At 35.9% G+C, this 25052-nt stretch overlaps 1 protein-coding gene, 8 non-coding genes and 1 pseudogene across 9 annotated transcripts; 9 read left to right on the forward strand and 1 right to left on the reverse strand.

Moving 5' to 3' along the window:
• Positions 1–392: 392 nt before the first annotated feature.
• On the forward strand, positions 393–1106 carry LOC141605920 (ferredoxin, chloroplastic-like). Its single transcript, XM_074424847.1, is given in 2 exon segments — positions 393–721; positions 723–1106. Coding segments are annotated over 2 exon segments (444 nt in total). The 5' UTR covers positions 393–472; the 3' UTR covers positions 918–1106.
• Positions 1107–1673: 567 nt separating this feature from the next.
• LOC141605921 (rho guanine nucleotide exchange factor 8-like) lies at positions 1674–3934 on the reverse strand (annotated as a pseudogene).
• Positions 3935–21750: 17816 nt separating this feature from the next.
• Positions 21751–21845, forward strand: LOC141609920 (small nucleolar RNA Z43). The gene has a single exon (XR_012527823.1). It is a non-coding gene; the product is annotated as a small nucleolar RNA Z43 (small nucleolar RNA).
• A 187-nt stretch (positions 21846–22032) lies between these two features.
• Positions 22033–22115, forward strand: LOC141609930 (small nucleolar RNA U83). The gene has a single exon (XR_012527832.1). It is a non-coding gene; the product is annotated as a small nucleolar RNA U83 (small nucleolar RNA).
• A 73-nt stretch (positions 22116–22188) lies between these two features.
• LOC141609917 (small nucleolar RNA snR60/Z15/Z230/Z193/J17) lies at positions 22189–22283 on the forward strand. Its single transcript, XR_012527820.1, has one exon. It is a non-coding gene; the product is annotated as a small nucleolar RNA snR60/Z15/Z230/Z193/J17 (small nucleolar RNA).
• Positions 22284–22346: 63 nt separating this feature from the next.
• On the forward strand, positions 22347–22449 carry LOC141609926 (small nucleolar RNA snoR1). The gene has a single exon (XR_012527829.1). It is a non-coding gene; the product is annotated as a small nucleolar RNA snoR1 (small nucleolar RNA).
• Positions 22450–22577: 128 nt separating this feature from the next.
• LOC141609941 (small nucleolar RNA snoR77) lies at positions 22578–22705 on the forward strand. The gene has a single exon (XR_012527843.1). It is a non-coding gene; the product is annotated as a small nucleolar RNA snoR77 (small nucleolar RNA).
• Positions 22706–22738: 33 nt separating this feature from the next.
• On the forward strand, positions 22739–22823 carry LOC141609946 (small nucleolar RNA U31b). Its single transcript, XR_012527846.1, has one exon. It is a non-coding gene; the product is annotated as a small nucleolar RNA U31b (small nucleolar RNA).
• Positions 22824–23655: 832 nt separating this feature from the next.
• On the forward strand, positions 23656–23740 carry LOC141609922 (small nucleolar RNA Z43). Its single transcript, XR_012527825.1, has one exon. It is a non-coding gene; the product is annotated as a small nucleolar RNA Z43 (small nucleolar RNA).
• A 280-nt stretch (positions 23741–24020) lies between these two features.
• On the forward strand, positions 24021–24115 carry LOC141609919 (small nucleolar RNA snR60/Z15/Z230/Z193/J17). Its single transcript, XR_012527822.1, has one exon. It is a non-coding gene; the product is annotated as a small nucleolar RNA snR60/Z15/Z230/Z193/J17 (small nucleolar RNA).
• The last annotated feature ends 937 nt before the right edge of the window (positions 24116–25052 follow it).

Consider the following 25052-nt stretch of genomic DNA (forward strand, 5'->3'; position numbering starts at 1 on the left):
CTAGCAAGATTCCAAACTAAAGAGGATTGTTTTGGTTTCGGGTCATTGGGGTAAAACTATGTCTTCATTAATTAAACCGCTCTCGGTTGGTTTTTTCCCGAGTCGGTTTTTAACAGGTCTAGAATCTAGATATGTGTATTGATGGGCCATTGTGTGCACAGAGACAGCTTATAGAAAAAGTACAGACAATTTGGCATCACAAAATCGTCCACGTAAGAATAATAGCTAGATGCTAGATATGATCGTGTGGCTAACACACCAATAAAAACCAACGGTCATAACCCCATAACTTAGCAAGGATAAGCAATTAGATAGCAACTTCTCCACACAAAACTTGCCACGTGGCAGATAGGGTGCAACAAACAAACCCTTCCTTCTTTATATGATCACCTTAAACTCTCTTCACCTTACTTGCACACCATATACCACTTAGCCTAAATCCCACCAACAAAAAACCTCTAAAAAAACTAGTATGGCTTCTACACTCTCTACCCTCTCGGTGAGCGCATCGTTGTTGCCAAAGCAACAACCGATGGTCGCCTCATCGCTACCAACCAACATGGGCCAAGCCTTGTTTGGACTGAAAGCCGGTTCTCGTGGCAGAGTGACTGCAATGGCCACATACAAGGTTACCTTGATTACCAAGGAGTCAGGAACTGTTACATTTGACTGCCCGGATGACGTGTACGTGCTTGACCAGGCTGAGGAGGAGGGAATTGACCTTACCATACTCGTAAGCTTTGGCGGGGCCATGCTCCTCGTGTGCTGGAAAGGTGGTTGCCGGTAGCGTTGACCAGTCAGACCAGAGTTTCCTTGATGATGACCAGATTGAAGCTGGTTGGGTTCTGACTTGTGCCGCTTACCCGTCTGCTGATGTTACCATTGAGACTCACAAGGAGGAGGAACTTACTGCTTAAATTAAGTTTTAATTAATTTTGTTGTATTTTCTTTAGGGAGAGTACTAAAAACCATGGATATTTGTTTGTCTATTATATATGAATGTTAATCTGTTTCAAATGCGGGTTTTCTATGTTAAAGGTTTTGTTTAATAACTTTGAATTGTATGTCGTAAATTGTATGGGTTCACGATTTGAATCTTCTTCTTCCGTTGTTATTGTATTGTCCTTATGACCTTAATTACAACAGTGTAACATAAAACTCGGTTAATGGACGAATTGTTTTGCTTTTCATTGTCCATACCTCAAACCATGGAAATATTTCCGCACCCATCATTGGATGCAAATTATGATACATGTTAGCTGACACGAAATTGTTTTGGGCTAAACCTCTAGTGGTGTGGTGGTGGTTGTGTTGAAAGAGGGGAAAAAAACCTCTTACATAAGCACGTGAGGATTGTTAGAAATCATAGTAGACTAGAGCTACAAACAAGAAGCCATAAAACTCTTATCTAGAAACATCAACTTCTTGTGAATCAGGATACTGAAACTTCCCTGTCCTTACAAAGGAAGGAAGAACTCCTAGAATGGCTAGCCCAACATGAATCTCCAGTTTCTTAAATATTTACACACACCCAATGTTAGGCTTTCGCTTTAGCCTTATAGCCGTTCTCAGCTACCTCTTTGCACCTCATTCTTATGTCAGACGGCCTTATCTTATCCGATAGACCAACATGGTGACCGTTTGATGAAATGAGGAATACATAAGGATTTGCGTTTGTGTCACGTATGAGGCAAACTCATACAAGACTCGATGTTCTTTCTTAGTCCCGTAATGTATGACTTTCTCCTAATCTCTAATGCCTGGCTGTTGGACTTCTTATGCCACCCCAATGCTCAAGCTTTTCTAAATAAGAAATCATCTTGTTTTCCGGAGGAGTCTTAGCCATAAGTTTCTCGTTCACCGCTCGCCAAGTACTCACAAATTCGCCTTGAGTTTTCTTTGTCTCGTCTCCTTGGTCATTATTCCAACCCATGAAATCCAATAGTGTCATTGATGATGGCCTTTCTGAATCGTCAAACCGTGGTGCTGAGAGACTCTCACTAGATGCCCTTGGTGACGATTTTGAGGCTATCGAATCAGCATAGATGACATCATCAATGCATTCAATATCGCAGCTGCCAGACTTTCTAGTACTCGAGTAGCCTCAAGAACCGCATGTCCCACATCCTGCAAAATTTCAATACACGTCAAATAACTAAAATTAGGCAATGCAATGTTTCTTTGTCAGAAAAAACACAAAGGTTGTTTCTGAATAGCCTTAATTGACTGTTTCATATCTTACCTTGTTGAACTGTATCTTGGATATGTTTAGCTAAGACTGAGGAAGTCCGTGGGAAGTTATGTTTTACATGAGTAGCATAGTCTCCTACTTTCTTCAAAGAGTTCTCGCTTCCATGCTTACAGCTGAGCCCACGACGCTTTCCCCGCCTTTCTGGTTCATCTTCCTCTTCCAAATCACAACAGAGGCCTCTATCCTGTTCTTCAGATCGAGTACTTTGTGCTCTGATGTCAAGTCTATGGCTGACAGCAGCGAATCTGGATCAAAATATTCATCTGTATGTTTTTATAGACTGCATCTCCTGCTTGCTCTTCCATTCTGTCATTCAAAAACATCATTCATCTAAGAAGCTGAATAGAAGTAGACTGCAAACTGACTCCATACACCCATTATCCCGCAAGCTTAATAATAGTACGAAGTTGAGGAAAGATGAATGTTGTTTTGGAACTTGTTGACATACCTTGGGTAGGGACTCAATGTAGCTTTCTGGTATCTCCATTTCTGATAGTATCTGAGCATTGATAGCCATAGAAGCTTTCAAAACCTGGTTGACAGCATCTTTCTGATGTTGCAGCCATTTCTTCGATATGTCAGATAGACCGCCAGATGGAATCTTGACAGTCGGTATCCACCACTTGTCATTATTTCTTTGACCGGCCTTCTGCCTCGCTTGCATCTTTGAAATCGACGATGTGAACCGCTTCTGATCTCTGAAATTCTCTAAGCAGTCCTGTTTCATTACAACTATTTTTTAGCTCATTAATCATCATTGACATTGCTTTAGGGTTAACAGCACTAGACTTAGGAAGATTAGCTATATGAGATTCTTACAAGAAGCATGGCATCTAGCTTGCGAAGCCGATGTTAACTAGCAGATCGCTTCGTTGTTTTGTCACCATTATCTGTGCACACATACAGAAATCAGCTGTCAATTTCAGATTTTTGGTTGTGATGATTTTTTCGGAGAAGAATGGAGAACAGGTAGGAAGGAGATTTGTTACCTCCATTATGGAACCATCAGGTGCTGTTTGTTGTGAAGGGACGAGTTCGACAATGTGATCAGTGACAGATAACAGCCAATCAACCTCTTTTCTCCACCTTGATTTCCTTTCCGCTGGCATTGGCTCTAATCTCTTCGTTTCTCCAAAACCAAGCTGTAACAACAACAAAGCATTAGCCCGGATATTAACTTGGTATCGGTTAACAGAAATAATTGTCTGAAACATTTACAAACCTGCTAGATTAGTGATGGCATTTGATAAAGCCAAGGCTGACGAAACACCTTTACCGCCTCCTGACATGTCTTCTCCCAATAGAAGCTTTGCGAATCTTTCCTTCATCAACTCTATGTCTGAGGAAAATCACATTCCACATTAACATTGTTAAGATGACTTAAACATAAAAACCGAAATCAAGAAATAACTTAAATATATGAAAATTTACCTGATGAGTGTGCCTTGCCATCTTTGCTTAAGCGCGAAACAGGAGCCTTATTAGGAGAAGGAACCCAGGTTGACCCAACGGGGTGCGACTCCATAGAACTTCCACTAATACTCTTTGTTTCACCTGCTGTTGTTAGGTCTGGACTAGAATGGTTTTGCTTATCAAATATTTTTTTCAAATTGAATGACGATGATCGACTTCTATCGAATGATAATACCATTGTACTGTATGTCTTCCTCTTCTTAATGTGATTAAAGAAGAGAGAAAAAAACATGGTTGTTCGGTTTTGTCGCTTGATAGGCTATTAAATTTCCTTTTACACTTCCTAACAATAGTTACGTGATTTTTCGGGGAGTGACCGAGAATAAAGAAAAGATTTAGCAAATGTAGATGATGTTGTTGAGTTTTGGTTTGAAAAGAAGCAATGTGTTAGGTTGTTTTGATGTATCTAAATGTTGTAAATTGTAATGATGTTTTTAGAGGTAGAATTTTTTTCTTGTAGGTGTTAATAGCAATAAGACGTGGGTGCATGTCTTTGAGAAAAGTTGAAAATGAGAGAATTTAGGGAAGAAATTTCAACTGATTTTTTTTATTTTATATTTATATTAAGTAAATTGAAGGATGTTTGGTAATATATTCAGCTGTGTCTTCAATTTTGCAGGCTAATTTCTCGGTTGTGTCATCAGATGACAGGTCATTTATGAATTGTTTAGTGCCGCCTCTTTACTATTCTGGGGTTTTAAGTGCTTCTGATTAACTGAATCAGTAATTACAGAAAAATTTTACGGAGTAATTATTTGTACGAGATTTTGTTTGTATCATCGGTCGGGTGAAAAAGATATTCCTCTTAAGTTTGAAGACTAGACTACTATACTCCGAAGAGCTGAGGAAGTTTAGTTGTTAATAGGTGTTACATCCGTATCTATACACAACAATAACGGAGCTGCGGAGATAGCAGCAGCAATCACTCTGCTAAACAGCAATGAAAAAATTGAAATTTTATAGTTGAATTTTGCGATTTTTTTTCCTAGCTTACTCTATTACATATTTACATTAGTAGTTCACCCCTATTGGAATTTCTCGCTTCCTAACGTTAAATCGTAACTCCGCCACTAACTCTTCTAAATCATTTTGACTTTTAGTTACCTTACATGACTAGTCACCTAGAATATCAACTAATTCATGTCTTACTCTTAACTCGGAATTGTGAATCCGTCGTGGTTATGTCACTGTTATCAGTTAACCATAGTTAGGACTTAGGAGGGTACAAGATGATGAACCGTCCATTGCATTGAAAATTTGAAACTTTAGTCCTCATAAGATAGACTATTTTATAAGTGTGTTATTGGTCAAACGTATTACACTAATGACTAATATTACCTTACAAACTGCTACACATGTAAGCATGCAACAATCAGTATCACGGCATGTATTTACATTTTTATTGGATTGCAAAAGTGTTGTATGTTCAAAGACAATTCAGTTTGGTAGAGCTGTCCAAATCACGAGTAATATTTGAGTAATATTGTATTTAGGGTTAGCAAAAGGTTCTTCGCATCTCATTCTAAACTAATGGTTCTTTAATCTTTGATTAATATGTTCTATATTAATTAAACTAATATTTGTATTAATGTGTCTTTTGGAGTTTTGGTGATGTGAATCTGTACTGTGATTGCACAAAAGACAAAATGTTTGAAGATTATAAAATTATAATTTCCTAAATTGAAATTTATGTCCTTGACATGTCTATGTTTGAATTTTATTCATTCATATTTTCATGTTATTAAAATACGACAAAAAAATACTATGTCAAATTTTTAAGATATTCTAGTTAATTCAAAAATACTTTTATATTCACATTTTTCAAAAAGTTATAATTGGCAAGCCCGCCTCCTTCCTCTTAATGCCTCAGTGGCCCCAGCTTTAAGCCCTACTACGCCTTTTCTACCTAGCTAGATTTCCTCTCACCCAAGATTATAAATTATTACTAAAAATCAAATAAACAAATACAAATAATAATTGAATGCATAACTAAAATAAAGAGAAGAAAAAAAAAACTTAATCTTGGAATTAAAGATAAAACAATAATACGAAAATAATCTTGGCCGAAATCGGGCAAAGTAAGTAATAGTAATTAGTCATCCCTAATGCTCGTAAGAAAAACTAAACTCCTCCAATGATTTCTATTAAAACTAACTAGTTAAAACTTATGCAAAATTGCACGGTATGTATTTGGGCCAAGATAATGTTTTTGGATATATATTTGTTTTTGCATTTCTAAAACAACATATTTTAAAGTTTTTCGAACGCTAACTTATCGTGTTAAGTTATTATTAAAAATATTTATTACAACAATTGTGAATTATTTATTAAAATTAAAAAAATTATTAAAAAAAATTTTAATCACTTGTAAATTAAATTAAAATTTATTTGTTTTAGAGTAAAAAAACTCAAAATTCTGCTTTAAATGCTAGTTGAAGACTAAATTAACCCTATTGCCTATCATTGTCACCTACCATTTTCGAAAAGAAGGCCGATAGATAAGTTGCCGAACTTTTATATTACAAGTAAATACTTTATGATTGATTTTTAAACAAATTTTTTTACCATGTAGTTTTAAAAATTATGTTGTTATGTTGTTGTTTGTTGGTACAATAATATTAACCATAATACATGAATATTTTATACTCCAAGTAAATATTCTCCACAAGAATTATTTTTTAAACAAAAGTTATTGTACCATGTAGTTTTAAAAATATGTATGTAATTCATTTCCATGCTTATGTTCTATCCCGTATATAAATGTAATTTCTTCTCGTAATTATGTAATTTTATTATTATTTAATTTTGTTTTAAAATTATGTAATTCAATTTCATTTACTCCCATTTGTAATTCATTCTCATGATATGTTATTAATTTTATTTACACGGAATGTATAAAATTATTTCATAATATTAATTCATAGAATTTTTCATAATATTATTTCATAGAATTTGTTGCAGACGGAATTTATCGCATGTTTGAAAAGACGAAAATCAAGAAATAAATATATCGTACACTAACGGGTCCTACCATAACATGAAGCTTCCAAAAAAAAAAAGGCCGACAACGCCAAGACGCTACTGAGGATTGATTGTATCGTTTGTATTAATATAGATAAGATTCTCCTCGCTCAAAACAATTCTTAAGTCACATACGGTTTGGCTTTTTAAACCCACTTCTAGATATTTTCAAAGTTTACGTGTCTTATTTTACTTGTACAAATTTCTTGTTAATCCAAATTAGAAATCTACTATACCTTGCTTATATCCACTAGCTAAGTAGGTTTAATGGCCCACCCTTCACCGCCCCAATTAGCTTCTCTAGGCTTTTAGTCTTAAGCCCCATTGAATACTTCCAGATATTTAAGAACGCTGTTGACCGATCTTGTTGACCAAACAGACCTTAGGGATGAATGGGTGAGGATCGCTTGTACACTTAGTTTTATAGATTGTTTACTCGACGCAATTGCCTACTTTTACCGAGTATCACCTATACTGATCGGTAGAGCCTTACCCGAAAATTCTCCCGCATTTTAATTTGTGCATGGCCGTCGACACGTTAATATAAACGCAAGTTCGCGAGATTCATTTCATTTTCTCACCGATGACGCTTTCTTCTCTAACCCTATCCTATCTCCTCTCCTATCACCCCATATCTTCACACTCTAATGTATTTAGCCTAAACTCCACCATGGGAAGGACGGGATCTCGCTGGGAAAGGATGACGTGTGGTGGTTGGCTCATGTCACCGATGTGTAATGCTAGGTAAGCTCTCCGCTGTGTTCTTTTGAGTGATTCTTTAGTATAGTCAGGTAATAGGAGATGGTTATCATTGTTAGATGCTTATTGAGTCGTGGGCGTGGCTTGTAATGGAGGTCTTATATGCTTTGCGACGAGGTAGGGTTTCTCCCTACGCATCAAGTAACTGACGTGTGTGGTGGCTCAGTGATTGCATATACTTTATAATTTTGTTATCTCACGATCATCTGAGGTCAGGTCATATCAGGTGACTCGTGTTGGTGTGGTTGTGTAGTGACGGTTGTGGTGTTGTGACACTGTGATGTCCGTGTGTGTGATTGTGGTGGGAGTCACTTGAGTGGCCTTCACACTCTAGTTCGCTTCCTCCGAAACCCGTCACGATGGATGTACATTAAGGGACAAGGATTATTGTCGCCACGATGAGCCGGACTAGGTGTGGATCGGCCGCGGTCACCCACCGGCGGCGAGGGGATTACTCTTGCGAAGGGTAATTGGCAGACTACACTCCCGGGCGAAGCCTGCCATCGTGCTCAAGGGGTGTGATGATCAGATGCTACATTGTTGACTCCTGCCTTACATTTGATTAGTCAGCATCGACCCCGTGTTGTTTTGTGGTGTTCCACGTGATCCATTCGGGATGTGAGCAGCTTAAAGCTACCGCATGATTGTGGCGCTAGATTGAGGGATCGGGTCATCACGCTACCGCCTAGAGATACAAAGTGGTCATGAGTGTTGTAGATGTATCTTTATTATAAAGAGTTTGTATTTAGTCATATTGTATAAGGTATATTATTATTCTATAATTGTTCTTCTATTGTCTAATTTGTCTACTTAAAACCGAATGGTGACACCGCTATACCACCGGAATGGTCCTTGGTAAGACGCTCCGTGCGGAGTGTTACAAAGTGGGGGGTATCTGAGCCGACGATTTTGGAACCCGAACCAATGAATCTAATGAATATAAAGTGTCCATTAAAATGAACCTGGTGATGTATGCTGGGAGCCCCACCATGCTAGATTTTGGGTGAGTAGGCTACCATTTCAAAATCATGGCCCCTACTGACTTAAGCCGCATTACAGAAAAAGGGTAGCTAGTGAGAGTCGTTGATTGCTTAGTGATGATTGTCAGTGTATCTATGTTTGTGATGACATTGTCAAGGTGTATGTGTGGAAAAGTTTGGCTAAGGGTGATGGAATTGTATGGCGCGACCAAAGGTAAGATAATCAAGTTGTTTCACGATGAATGTTGTGTTGAGTTGTCGCAAATGTGATTAAGGTGTATATATGGTGAGTAGTTAATTGAGATGACGTGATATAAGAGCTAACTGCGTACCGTAATTAATTGCCGAGTGTGCTATATGGATAAAAGTGTAATAGTTTCCAAGGGTACAGTGAGGAATGAATGTAGTAATGAGGATAGTATTGGTAGTATGTACAAAAATACGCATGATATGTGTTGAGTGGTAGAATTCAGTTTAATAGTGACGAGCCATGGTACTAACTCCGAACCATAGTATTTATTTTGGCAGAACAATGAAAATTTATGATTTGCTTTTCACTTTGGAAACTCGACCGAGTAGATGACTGCATTTCGACCGAGTAGACCATACTGCCGAGTATCAGCTACGCAACCGAGTATCCGCTTGGTGAAAATAATAATCGCTTCGTTTCAAAAATTCAATTTGAGCAAGAAAGATACTGACCGAGTAGTCTACACCTTTCGAGCATGCCTAAACACTGACCGAGTAGTTTACACTCGGCCAGCATGACCTATACTGACCGGTGCTTTATCTAATTTAAGCTATACAAAACCCTATTTTCGCTTCATTTCTTTTCTTATTTCCGCCTCCCACCTTCACATCTCCTTCTCTAAAGTTCCATATCCTCATTTCTCAAGCTTGGGTAAAACCTGGTGTTCCACTTGCTCTTGCTTCGCCCAAATCACTTAAGGAATTAAACTCAATTTTCATTTGTTTTCAAAGTTATGGTGATAATTCTCATGCCATAATTCGAATTTCTTTGTAAAACAACCGAAATTTAGCTCCCAATGCATCGATTCGGTGGATTTAACTATATGTAGACCCTCAGGTATGCCTACAAGTAAATTCTGGTTTAAAAATTCAATCAATTCTAGGTTACAAAACAAAACTCTCAATCATTGATGGTTATTCTTGCATTGAAACAACTTAAAGCTTATAACCATAAGTCAGGCGTAATTGGTGATTTTTTTGATAATTTGTCTTAAAAAGATTGCTCCAAAATCATATACAATTGAAAAAAATTACCTTTTATGCGCTTAAAATTTTTTGTCAATCAAGTAAAGATTGTTCTCTTGCAAAAGATGGTGAAACCAGAGGTTTACCCAACAAAAGAATCATGCTAATGTCCACCTGAGACCGGCCGCCTAAGCAAGGACCCTGTAGTTCGCCCGGTGGAGGCACATACATCGTAACATCTCTCATTCAATCATCGTAAGGCTTTTTGTGGCCCTTGGCCAAGCCACCCTTTCACCCACCCGTTGTGCATCCCGCATCCTCGAGACTTAGGGATCAAAGGGGACATATTTTCATATCTTCAGATTTTGAATGGAGGGGCTATCATCCGGGAAAGAAATCCTACCCCACTTGACCTTGGAGTTTTGGAGCCTTTGTTTTAAGTGAGGAAGGAAAGACTGGTTTTCTGTCCCCAAGGAACGAAGATCACGAGCTGCCCTGATGAGTTCTTTGATCATTTTGTCCCAGAGGCCGAGGGGAGGGGGTACCTTAGATGTGTCCAAGAACAAACGGTGGTGCACCTCTTTACCTTCCAGATTTGACCTGGCTGCACCTGCCCAGTGCCAAAGCATGCTGACAATGATGTGTCAAACACATTTCCTTCGTATGTTCCCCTCTCTTGGATGCTTTGACTGCTTGTTGTACTTTTGTAGATGACGCCAAGCTTAATTTTACGAGGTCATGTTGCTTAGGTCTTATCCAACTTACACCGTAAACTATCTACTACAGTTATTTGCAGAGGTGGCCTCAGTCTTGAGCGACGAAGACCCGAGACCCGACATGTCATGGGCCAGCGACCCGCCTAGCCTGGCCCCGGGCGATTTTGAGGCCCCACCTCCGAGGGGAAATGAGATGAGACATTGTGTTACCATGGACGCCCGGGATTAGCGCTAACAGATGGCCGAGAAGACGTGATGACTGGCCCTATGCGCCCTGGGAGGGCGAGGGATCTGCATGGGATGGTACTTCCAACTCAAACCCCATCTCCTATTGTGATCAGTCTGCCGAGTGGGAGACTCTGTGCAGCATTCTTGTACCCGAGCTCCCGCACTCTCCGATTGAATACCCATGGATTCTCTTGACTCCACCGAGCTCCACGCGCCTCGAGGGGATGTTAGAGGCACCTCCCCACCCTGGAGCCAGGAGCGAAAGGCAAATGGGATGTACTCCGTTGTACCGAGTTCTTACCGCCCTAACTCCCTATCCCTTACCACTCCTTACTTCAAAGATTCGCCCACTCCCACAAAGTGCTGCTCCCAGGATGCGCCCGAGTGACACTGGGGCCGAGCGATCTCCTCTACTGTGCTCCGCAACGGATTAGATTTACCCTTAACCAGTATAGGAACACAGCCGCACAAATGTAATCGTCCGTGGAGGGACCAGAGTGGATAATGGAGTACCCATAACATGGAGTTGACCTTGTCGAGACCTTCCTGAGGAGATCGAGCCTCGTCCGCGGGACTGGGGAGCCAACCCCGCACTGGCCAGAGGGGATTACTTCAAAGAAAGAACAGCAGCAGTTTAGGTGCGGGTACTTCTGGCGCGGGTGGTGGTGATGACATGGAGGAGGGTCCTCGTTATTGATCTTGTGTTGTTGGGTTTGATTTCTTTGATGTTGGTTTATTTCGTTTGTGTTGGATTTGTTACTTCTCTATGGAATGTTGCTTTGAGGAAGTTTATTATCTCTTTGTTGGATATTTGTGCTAAAGCCATAAGGCCGTTAATTACTTATTTATCGTGTGGAGGCAGGTTGGATTTCGTTATGTTAGAGATTAGTTGTGTTTGATATTCTTTGGAAGACTTTGATGCGGAGTTGATTGTGAATGCTCTATGTGATGTCGTCAAACGCTATCATTGTCATAACTCAGCCAGAGCATAATTCTGCTACGACCGAGTAAGAGGCTTACTCGGCAGTAATACAAATATACTTCACTAGAGTTTACTCATCACCTGTAGCCTCATCCTACCATTATCGCCGGCTACGCAGACACCAATGCAATAGCCACGTAAATCGTATTGAGTTATGTGAATAATTGAGGAAGGAGTTTGTTAGTGCCTTATTTTTTCTATTTTGCATAACATAAGTTGTTCAAAAGATCACACATGATTGTCACAAGGTACGTGATTGCCGAGATAATTATTAATTTGGAATGTTTCGTTATATAACATTGGTTGTTATCCAGAATTTAATTGTTCAGTGGGGAACACCTATGTCTTTAAATAATGTGTAAAAGATAATACAATACCTATACAAGCGGTTAGCCGTCACTCACTTTATATGATATGTTTGGTTACTTTATAAATCACTTCACCAGATTTAATGGAAGAAGTCGCTATCTTTGTTAACTCCCATATTTTTTTTTTATTATATATACTTACACTTACTTACTAGATATAAAGCATAACAAAGAAAACTAAAAACCGCTGTTACATAGAAAAAGCTGGACGTTGTTAAAGCCAGTCTGCTAAGGTTTTAACAACGGTTGGTTTTCTAAGGAAACCGTTGTTGGGTAAATATTAACAAACGCTTTATAAAAACCCGTGAAAGTGACTAATTTGGGGGAAAGTTATAACAACGGGTTTTAATATACAAAACCGCTGTTATAACAAAGACAACGGTTGTTTGTAAATAACTGTTATGTTTGTTCTTAAAAAATAAAAAAAATTAAATTAAATATTACTAGATGCATGTATAATTACGCCTGAATTCGGACGCATGCATTATTACCTCATCACCGTATATGAACGGGATAATAGGAACGAAGGGTTAGTAATAAGATTCGCAAAGATTATTGAGAGATATGATGATGATTATGGCACACTTCCTAACATATATTAATAAAGCAACTCAACCTACACATCGTTTAGTATAAATACATTACATTATCTCAACTAACATTTCCATTATCTCAATATATCATCTCCAAACCCTCTAATCTGCAAACAAACTCTACTTAACAACTTTCCATCCTCTGCCTCCAACAAAATGAATGATTTTCCTTAAGACTCTTACCATGATCGGGATCCGCATCCATCCGCACGCCCAAAGAAAGATGGCTACTGATGCTCGGGATCAAGCACGCAAAGAAGATGGCTTGACGGGAGCAAAGCAGCAGCTATGCACCAGAGATATAGCAATCACGAACAACTCTCCAAATAGCCAAGGGGCGATGAGGGTGACTGACACGATAGAAAATAAGATCCTTCTAAAAATATAAGAATTGCATTTTTACATATGTAATTTTTTTAATTTATGTATTTATAAATATATATATATATATATATATTAATTATGTTTATCTTACTTCTTCATCTTTCTTCTTCATTGTTTTACTAACTAAATTATGCAACAATACTTAAAACAAATAAATATAATGGCTTCATAAAAACACATACATGCAAAAGAAATAAATAGAAAAATAAAATAATACCTATGAAACTAATAAGGATTTCGCTTAGATTTAATTTGATAAATACAATAACGAATAGACGATGAAATCAAAGGACGGCAGAAGATAAAGCTTACTAGAGAAAGAGAGAAAGAGAGAAAAAGAGAGTGTTTTGTGTGTTTGTTTGTCTCACGTTAAGCCAGGTATTGGCCAGCCAGGTTTTGTACGCAGCAGACTTCTGCCAGGTGGTTTAGTATGGAAGGTATTGACACCCGCTTATTAAACAACAACCGTCAGAAATATGTTTTAACAACGCCAGAAAAACACCCGCTATTAAATAAGTTTTAACAACTGGTTTCAAAAATAACCGATTATTTTACTAACTTTGCGCTAATTTTTGCTAAATTATTAACAACGGTTTGTTCATGTGTGACCCAAGAAGAAACTAATAACAACGGTTTTTATAAACATACCCGTTGTAATTGATTTTAGTAAAATTCGCGCCATACATTCTACAACGCCTATTGTGATTTTCGTGAATAATCGCTGTTAAAGGGGCGTTAGAAGCCGGATTTGCAAGTAGTGTTAGTTGTCAAATATTCGTCTTTACAAGTCGCAAGCGTAATGTCATAAAGTGTTGCGCTACAAGAGCTTATGAGTAATGTCATGTGTGTGTTGGCTTTGGGCACGGAAAGTGAGCACAGAACCGGGACGGGGGTTCCTTTAAGAGGGAAGAGTAATGTCATGAAAACACGATTTAATTATGCCTATATATTTGGAATCAGTATGTATGTTATGCATGTTAGCATTCGGAATTACATTTATGTTTCCTTGAAGTTGTATCCATCGTACTCAATAATGAAGATTATACTTTAACTGATGTTTCAATTCAATTCCATGTGATATTCGTATAGGTACCTGGAATGTGGTGGTCAGCACCGCTTTGTTTTTTAGTATTGTTTTGCATTTGTGTATGGTTGCTAATCGTGTGTCGCTTACAAAGAGTGCATAAGAATTCACAATTTCCGTAAGTATATGAAAAGTTGGTGATTATTGAACTTGGAAGAGTAGATGTGATAGTGATTGTTGTTCGAGTAATGGTAAGACGGTGATGTCAAGATGGTGAGTGGTGCGCCTTGTGTAAGTGGTTAGTGTCATGTCAAGGTAACCCCGAGTGGAGGGGAAGGCAGGGCTGAATCCTGTGGGACGGTTCTTTTAAGGGGGAAGACTGAATACCCAGATATTTATGAACGTCGCCGAATTTATCTGACCAAACGCACTCCTTTAGGGATGAATGAAGTGAGGGATCAAATCAGAATACGAGTTTTATAGATTGCTTACCGCACCTACCGAGGCTACTCACCGGTATCACCTATACTGACCGACAGAGTTTACCCGAGTACCCGCATCGACCGAGTATGGCCGTCGATTAATGCGAATATAAACGCAAGCCTCACGATTCATTTTCATTTTCTCATTTCGATGCTTTTCTCTAACTCCTAGCCTATCTCCCCTCTCCTATCACCCCATATCTTCACACTCTAATGTATTTAGCCAAACCCCACCATGGAAGGACTTCGACTTTTGGGAAAGGATGACGTGCGCGTGGTGGTCGTCACCGCCTGTGTAATGTTAGTGTAAGTCTCTCACTTTGTTGTTTGAGTGATTCTTCGAGCATACTGTGTAATAGGAGATGGTTATCATTGTTAGATGCTTATTGAAGTCGTGTGTATATCGTATGGAGGTCTTATATGCTTTATGCACGGTGTGTAGCCCTACCGCATCGTTACTTGACGTGGTGTGGTGGTCTATGATTGCATATACTTTATAATTGTTGTTATCTCACGATCATCTGAGGTCGGGTATTGTGGTGATGGTGTTGGTGTGGGTTGTGCTGTGACTGTGACTGGTGCAAAGTGACACTGCATGTCAAAGTGTGCGTGATCATAAGCTGAACACTCAGGAGTGGCTTCACACTTCCAGTTCCGCCCCTCGTGAACCTCCTGGGCTACTGGGAGGGATGTGTACATTAAGGACAGGGGATTACCGCCGCTGCTGATGAGCTGACTAGGTGGGACGGGCCAGGCCACCCACCGGCGCGAGGATTACTCGTCATGGCGGTGGGTATTGCTGGGCAGACTACACCAAGGGGTGTGTAGCCTCGTTACCGGCGAGGTAAAGGGATGGGATAGAGGATGATCACCGCTTACATTGTTGACCTGTCTTACATTTGATTAGTCAAGATCGACTTTTGCTGTTTTGTTCCATGATCCATCTGGGATGGTGAGCAACGCTTAGCAGAAATCAAGATCGGGGTCATAGGACTGAGGGATCGTCATCACGCTACCTGTGTAGAGATACAAAGTCACGAGTGTTGTAGATGTATCTTTATTATAAAGAGTTTGTATTTAGTCATATTGTATAAGGTATATTATTATTCTATAATTGTTCTTCATTGTCTAATTTGGTCTACTTCTAAAACCGAGACGGTGACACCAGCCATACAATCGGAATGGTCCTCGCTTAAGGCGTTCGTGTGCGGGGTGTTACACTTATCTTCAAATCTGCCTTTTAAAGTCTAAGTTTTATTTCTCAAATTGTCTTTATCGCCGACATACTTTAGCTTTAAATCATCTTCCTGCAAATAATTAAATAAACCCGTAATAAAACGTAAAGAATAACATACAACATGAAACGTATTAAAAATGCTCAAACTTGCATAATATTTGGGGAGATAACTATATAATATAATTAGGTTGAAGTCTGCAAAGGTAATTTCCGGGTAATTAACTTAGTTATAATGAAAAAATATTATAATATTTTGATTTTTGGCATATAATTATTTGTTTATATATGATTACAATATTTATTTCAATGAAAATAGAAGATAAATACATACACACCTACCGTTTATTAATATTTATGCGAGAAAAACAAATAATAAATAAATTTCTCTATTGTAGAGATAATAATAGAAACATCTAGTAAAGAGACATCTAAGACAATACTTAAGAAACTCAAAAGATTTTTGGTTGCTGACACGTAAGTTCAAAGATGACTCATATTTATAATCATAGGAATATAGGATCACCCTAATTCGACTCTTTATACTTTATATATTAACCATATCTATATTATTTTTCAATGTGGGACAAATAACATACTATGTTCGTGACATTTTGTTTTTCTATTTTTTATCATAATTAAAATATGTGCAAATAATTAAAAATATATGCTTTAATGGTAGCATTTTTTTTACCTACTAATCTAATTATATAATTTCCATTTTTTTTACGATACTTTTTGTCAAAAGAAATGTCTAAGTGTTTATATAAAATTATAAAAACATCACTTAAATATAATATAGAAATGTGTATTATAACAATTAAAACATTCTCCACATTATTTTATACTTATGAATGATAAATACAAATTTTTGGCCATCGTATGAAGAACTAAATTACTTTCCAAAACGGAATTAAATTAGGAATTTATGACACAACGCGAAATTGATGTCATTAATGCTTGATTTAAGGTTTTCATTCCTTTTTTGGCACCTTAAATAATAAAATCTTAGGGACGTATTTATCATTTTCCTTTTTATATCATATCAGAAGAGCCTCTAAGACAATACTGGAGACTCAAAATATTTTTATTGATACCTAAGTTTCAAGGATTCATTCTATTTATAATCATTGGATCATCCATCTTATGCTAATCTTTCAATGTGATACCCTATTATTTACAATGCTCAATTTGGATATATAACATACTAAGAAGTATATCATCTTTAATATGTGCAAATAATACAAAACCTATACTTTAATGATAACATTTTTTTACCATGAATTTAATTATATTATTTTCATAATTTTTTTTAACTATATTATAGGATCACCCACCTAGCTTATGTAATTATTGATCTTTGAGAATATAGAATAAGTATTTTCACTAATCTAATTGTTTAAATTATATATTTTATTTTTTCCTAAATACGAATTTTAATACGTAAAGGAGAAATCAATAAAATGTATAAATAAATGTAAATGGTTTTTTTTTTTTCCAAAGGCATTTCTCGATAAATGGTTAAAAATAACGCTGTTTTTAGTCTTTACTCAAATGTTGCAGGCATAATAATTACCTATATTTGAAAGTTAAAAAAGATTTGTTTACGACTTATCAAAGTAAAAGCTAAATATTGATTTGTTTGTGTATTCACACCCTTTATATAACACCTGATTTTGTTATATTTGATAAAAAATTTTATCTTAGTGTAGAGATTATCATTATTTATGATAAATTAATAACCAATTTAATGTATATTTAGCATCATTTTATTTAAGTTGTGATTTTGACATAAATGAAGTTATTTATACTATCGATTGTCTTAAAATAATCATATTATAATATCACTAATATGTAATTGCCTTTATAATTATTTACGTGATTAATATTTGTATGTTATTGTTGTAATCGAGGCGTGTCACATTACAAACTCTTATAGGAGCTATCTAAGACAATACTTGAGAGACTTAAAATATATAAGAGCTCTCTAAGACAATATTTGAGAGACTCAAAATATTTTGGGTTGATAAATAAAAAAGTTTCAATGATGAATCATATTTATAAACACGCATCACCCCATCTTATAATAATTTTCTCAATGTAGATAAACACATTTGTACGTGGTATATTCATAACACCTCCATTATTTTTCAATGTGGAACGAATGATATACTTAGAAATACACTATACTAACCCATTTTGACATCCTACTCGATTTAATAATAAGCAAATACTATACCATCTATTAACATTCGTACGTTTTTTTTCTATTTTTTTGATTACAATTAAAATATGTGCAAATGGTATGGAAACCATTAACTCTAATAATAACATTTTTACCACGAATCTAATTATATAATTTTCATACTTTTTTACTACGATGCTTTTTTGTCAAATGATGTAAGTTTTATATAAAAATTATAAACTTTACTTAAATATAATATAGAAAATATATTTCATTTTGAGATAACATACAAACTCTTAAGAGCTCTCTAAGACAATACTTAAGAGACTCGAAAGATTTTGGATTAATCTCTAAGTTAAATGATGCCTCCTATTTATAATCATAGACCTACCACTTTATCTTTAATCTTTCGATCGCGACGATTATTATTATTTATACGTAGTATATTTACTTCACCAACATTATTTTTCAATGTTGGACATATAGTACTATTATGAAAATACACAATTTTTAACATGTGCAAATTATATGAAATTTATAATCTAATGATAACATTTTTTCCATCTCTATTTATATTATTTTCATAATTTTTTAAATAATGGTTTTTGTCAAATAAAAATGTAAAAGTTTTCATGTAAAAAATAGAAATATGACTTGAATATAAGTTAGGAAATATATACTATATTATAATAATTAAAAGATTATCCACTCTATTCTTTACATCAAAAATTATTATTCATAAAACTTTCCTAAATTGATTTTTATGATGTGACAAATTTCATTCGAAAAAAAACCTCTTTTATAAATATATATAAATATAGATAGATAAGGTAAATATGCACTTATCAAGCTGATGCTGTCTTAGGACTTTACTCGTCTCAAGTAAAACCTCAAGAACAAAATGTCTAAAGAGTGGCGAGATACGAGGGAATTGAGCGATAATCCAACCAATGTTTGAAAAATTAAAAAATAAGTTCAAAAATCATTTAATTTCAAATGGGGATAGATCACAATTTAGCAAGTAAGAACAATCACACTGCAAATCGACAAAATATCATGTAATGTGCATAAGTGACCATTCAATCTTACCGAAAATCGTCTACACAAGTGACAAACCGGTGGCTTATGGGAGACTTGGTATTACATCCGCGCGACATGCCATTGTGGCTTTTCTCGAAAAATTAGGATGGAGAATATTAGCGGAACCCGCATAGTCTACGGTCTCGTGTGCTTCGATTCAAGTTTTGTAGCGGTCGTCGTGATATAGATATGTTCAAATTTAAGCAAAGCATGTCAAACGTATGGGCGCGAATCTCTTCAAAAGCAAAAACAATTATTTTTGGCTCTTAGGTCGTAGTGGTAACGAGAAGAACCTTATTCAAGATCATCCTTGGGTCGTGGAACTGTTTGTCTAATGCCATTATGACACTTATTCCTGATGATATTTTGGGACCAACCGTAATTGAGATGTGATTTGAACATTCTTGGTGAAAATGGGACTTTTTGGATCGGAAGGGTATCGTGGGTGAATTTTATATTAAATTGGCTTTAGGTTATTTAAGGAATCTAGATGTCAATATTGATCCCAGCTATCTATTTGGCGTGTTATATGGCGCCTCCCGGTCCAACAAAGGATCTTAATGTTTATTTGGTTAAATTGCGCATGGTTGATGGTGAATGGCGATCGTGTCCTAAGAAATATGGGAGATGATCCATTGTGTCCTAGATGTCATGTGGAGAAAGAAACTATGGATTATTTGCTTAGTTTGTGCCTCGTGTCTCGGCATGTCCAGGACGAAGATAGGTGATCGTATTCCTGGTCCCTCATTTTACCTAACCTCGTTTTCAGATTGGATTTCTAAAAATGCTAGTAATAATGTTCGAGATGGGCTAGTTAGTGGCGATGTTTTTCGCTATTCTGGTGGTGGATATGGCGTTGGCGTAATTATGTGGTTTTGGTCGTGATGGTGAGATTTTCCTAGATGCTTTTTTTTTTTTATTCGATCGGTTCAACACGACCAAGAGAGCTTTGATAAGTTCTCGATTTTTTTGACCTATTCCGCCTTCTGCGTCGACAAAAGTTTTTATAAAAGTGGGTTTTCCTTCTCCACATGGTTGGACTCTCCTTAATCACGTGTACGTAGAGTAATCCGGATCTGACGAGGAGTGGAGGAATTTTTAGGAAATGAGTCGGGTAATTTTTTACGTCAACATTCTATTTCTCGTGTGGAGTTGCTCCTCCTGAAAACCGAGCTATTGACTTTATTAGCCGGTTTGGAGCGTGCAAAATAATCAGTATAACGTAAGCTAATCATACATATGGACAATCAATCTTGTATCGGCCCCAAAGAAGACTCGAAGTGATAAAATAGTCTCAAACTCAATGCATCGTTCCTAGTCCTTCTAGATTATCCACCTCTTAGCCTACGCCTATTTTTCTTGAAGACACCTTTAAGACGTTATTCCTCGTTCTATAGCTAAGTTAGTTTCTCTAATAAAAGAACAACTACGTTTTCAATTTCCAAATACTACCCAAGACAACTTATTATCAAGGGAAATTCTCGATTTGTACCCTTCGGGTATAGGTTAATCCTATTGTATCCCCTGTTTAAAAGTTCACTTGTACCCCATTCATAATTATTCTCCTTGATTATACCTCGAAGATAAAGTAATTCACCAACATACCCACGACTTTTAAGGAAAGCAGCAAACCAAACATCCACAGTTACATATGAATTGTGACCGTAATACTAAGCACGGATAATTAAGTTGTTAAATGAATTAAGCATGGAATTATGAAGTGGGGGAAAAAGTGTTAAGTATCGTCAAGTAAGATCTTGGAAATACATGTAAACAATATGAAGAAGACTACCTAATTGAAATTTGTTTTTTTCTCCAAAAAATATCGTTTTTCCTCAAATTCATTTATATGATTCCACCAATCTTGAAGATTTACCTTTTACCTGTCTTCCCATTTCATCCTCGACATTCTTTCATTTACTATACTTAAAAAAGGTATAAATGAGAATAATTAAGTTAGAGGATACATGTGGGATTTTTAAAAAGTAGGATCAAACGGAATTAGTGCGTATTAGAGAATACAAATTCTTTCGTGAAGCCTCAAGGTTCTTTGACTAAGTCAATACATTGGACATTCATGTCCAACTTTTTCAAGGTGGTTTGATAGCTAGGTTCAACTTACCTTCCTCATTTCGAAAGGATAAGATAGGTTGATCCTACCCTAAATGATCAATTTAGTTTTCTTACCTAATCTCAGAAAAAAAAAAAAAATGAAAATTTTCCTAACATAAGGTGATACGGAGCACCGAGTGGCGAGTACTGTACATGTACGAAAAACGGAAAAAGTGACGAATCAAATGGGCTGCCTTCCACTTTAAAACACAACCAATTCAAAAGACATTAATTACCAAATTTGATGACATATTCAATGTTGGTCTTGGTTGAAAGACGCTAACGTCGCTTATTTTAATTCGATAAATATTCTCATTTTAATAATTAACTTATTATAGGCTTTAAAAATTATTTACGCTTAAAATTGTTACATTTTCATTTTACCAATATTTGACTTGCGTCTTCATTCTGAAACATGTCTCACATCAGCTAAAGACTTGCTGTTCAAAAGAAGCCCGAATCTCACAAAACCCTAATTAATTTTCTCCTTTATAAACACCTCTCCAACCTTCCCTTCCCCATCATCTTCCATCACACTATTCATCCCCAATCTAATCCTAGGTTCTTCTTAATCCTTCTCCCCAAATCCCTCATTTATTTCTTCAAATCTCTTCAACTTTCTGCAATTTATCAATCTTAATTAGTTCAATTTCCAAAAAAAGAGGACAATGACGAGTTGTATCAGGTCTCGTTCGTCGTAATGGCGATCTTCTTCGCCTTGCCGACCATTCTTATATCACCACCCATAACCTGAGTCCTTTTCTTTTTCCTTATTTTATTTTATTTATTTGGCCGATGATTTAAATATTTTTAATAGACAAGCATATGTCTGATTAAATCATGATGTTAGCCTAATCTTCTCTATGAGGCCTAATTTTTTTTTTTTTTTTTTTAAATTTCAAATCAATTTTATGTTAATTATTTTGATTAATTTTCTTTTGAATTTGTCAATGATGCAATTAGTGATTTAAAATTGTATGAAAATATTTTAGTGATTTCGATCTCACTACTGCCTTCCTTCTGAGACAATTCAATCTTTTAATTATTTCAATTTTAATTTTTCGATTCAAATATCTGATTCAATTTGTTAATTGTGATAAAAGAGGTCGTATGATGAGATAATAACGCATAGTTCATATGATTAATCTGTGATTAATATAAAGAAATTAGTCTTTCGCTCCTATCTGATGACCTCTGTAATTCAATTTCTAAGTATTTTTTAAAATTTGATTTTGATAGTTAAATTATTGTTTATAAATGGCGAAGATGATCGAGTGCTTAAACTTATTTCTGACACCTCTTGTATGAGAAGACTATTATCAATAGTTCTTCATTGAGCAGATAATGCAACTTTTCTGAGCCATTTTATAATCTTATTCCAATAGTGTTTCTCCGTCCCGATCATTATTTAATGTTTCTTTGTGATAATATTTTAATTAAAGTTAAATAAATGATTGTAATGGTATTAGTTTAAATACGAGTAGTTATTCAGGCAACCCCCTAACAAAAATCAATTGATAAGGGAGGTGTTAATCTGCTCGGAAATGAATGTCTTCGGTTCTTCAGACCTGCTGAGATATTAATCATTGAAGCAGGTCTAGTAATTCTGAAGTAAATTCTTTGTGATTCTTGTTCCGTGGTTAATAGTGGAGAAAGTGATGAATATAGTTTGTCGCCCCAGACTTATTAACACCCTGAGTGGTGTTATATGGTGATTGACCTTTTTAATCTGATTACTCTCCTGGTTTGAATTGTGAAAATTGTAGAGACTAGCTTACAATTACTCCGTATTAGATGTAATTAGCTCTAATTATTAAATATAAAGACATTCCGAAATTATAATGTTGAACAACTGATTTATGCACCCGAAAATAGACTAAATAAATAACTGATGTTTGGGACGGAGAGGATATTAGCTTAAACCTGAAATTCATACTCCAGTCTTTCCCAAATTTATGAAACCCTAAATTAACCAGAAATTCATACTCACGGTTATGAAACCTAAATTATCCATCAAAGCACTAGTAACAACTAACAAATGGTGACTTTTCAAATGTAAAAGTAACCTAACTAAATTGGACATAGGAGGAGCTGTACAAAATTTGCAAGATTAATCCTGTCCAAAAGTGCTTTCTGATCTGTTTGGGAGCCGTATTTATTTAAAAATCAGATTTTAGATAATTTATTGTTTGACAATCTCGCCGTTGGATTAAATTACCTCAAATTTGGGCATTATTCTAAATTCATTTGACCGAATGAAATTATGAATTTTCTAAGAGCCCAATTTCATTCTGGACTCCTGAATTTTAAACAAATCAAAATTCAAAGACTTGGGATTTAAACAAATAAATTTGTGTCAAACTGATTTAAATGAAATCTGCGAGGTTAAAACAGCAAATGTTGCCAAAAAGCTATCTTACACCATTGTTAATTGTGAAATCATACCTTCATTTACTTAATAAATCTTAATAAAATAAGTTTTTTTACAATTGTTATTGCGGAATATCCCTAATTGTATCAAATTGAAGTTCAACTCAACAATTGAGAATTGTTTGTATTTGAAGTTGAGGACTATGACGAGTTATATCAGGTCTCGTTCGTCGTAATCGGTAATCTTCATTGCCTTGCCGACAAATCCTATATCACTGAGTCCATCCCTGTTTTTCTCTCTTTTTTTGTTTTTTTAGTTTTAAATGTGTATGTATATTTTAAAAAAAATGTTCTTATTTTAGGTAATTTGTACTCCGTAGACATTAATCAATTTTGACTATTTGAGGTTCGTTTGGCATTGATGCGTCTAGTTGATGTAAAATTGTATGAAATTTTTTGTGATTATGATCTCACTACTGCCTTCCTTCTGTGATGATCTTTAGTTCTTTCAATTTTAATCGTTTTAATTAGATTTATGATCTATTTTGTTAATTTATTGAGAAAGAGGTTGCGTGATGCTATAATAACGCATAGTTCATATGATTAATCTATGATTAAGATAAAGAAATTAGTCTTTCACTCCTATCTGATGATCTCTTACATTCAATTTGTAGTAGTTTTAAAATGTTATTATGAAAATTAATTTTTTTATTATAAATGCATAGGATGATTGAGTGCTTAAACCTATTTATAAATTCAATTACTATCTCCTCTCTGTCCATGACTTATAGATATTCATGCTAGTCAATATTAATGGCTTGCCTATCACTAATAAGCTCATGGAAAATAAGTGGTAAAACATTTTGCTTAGCTTTTCTAGTTTTGCAGGCTACTCAGCTTTAGATGGCAAGTTAAGTCATATGCAACCTAGTGTTTGTATGTGGGAAAGCCACTATTTCAATAGTGTTTTGTGTAGTATAAATAGGATAGTTTTTTTTTTTTTTTTTTTGACAAGTGGATTCACCACATTCTAGCCCTATTAGCCGATCATGAGCAATAGTATTACGTGTCCTAAATAAACGTAAAAACTAATACAATGAAAATTCGCGACTTGTGAAATATCCCTTAATAGTGAAGTTGTTAAATGGTTTATCACTTTCCATCGAGGAATTTGTGTCGATATTCGTATGCGATCGGAAACGCGATGGACATGTGTAGAATCGTTTCTTGATGGCCCAACGAGCACTGCACGGCCTTAATGGCGCACGTGCTGCTCAAGACTTTGCGCAAATGTCGACATGTCGATGTTCCCCTTGTCCAAAGAGTTGAAAAACACACCCAACCAATACCGGTATGTCCATCACGAGTCCAAGAAGCATCTACATAAACAACATGCGGAGGCAACCGCTTATATTCCCATACATCAATAATTCATTCTCACCTTTTAATTGTTGAACAATTGGAAGTAGAGAGCCCGCCATCATGCCGAATATCAAAACCGGTGGGACCAAGTCATCATTCTCGCCTCGCGGCATCCATAAACCTCGATTAAATTGGGCTTAAATACAGTTTAATAGCTCCATAAATATTACGAA

This window comes from Silene latifolia, chromosome 10 (assembly GCF_048544455.1).
Source record: "Silene latifolia isolate original U9 population chromosome 10, ASM4854445v1, whole genome shotgun sequence".
In the NCBI taxonomy this organism is placed as follows: domain Eukaryota; kingdom Viridiplantae; phylum Streptophyta; class Magnoliopsida; order Caryophyllales; family Caryophyllaceae; genus Silene; species Silene latifolia.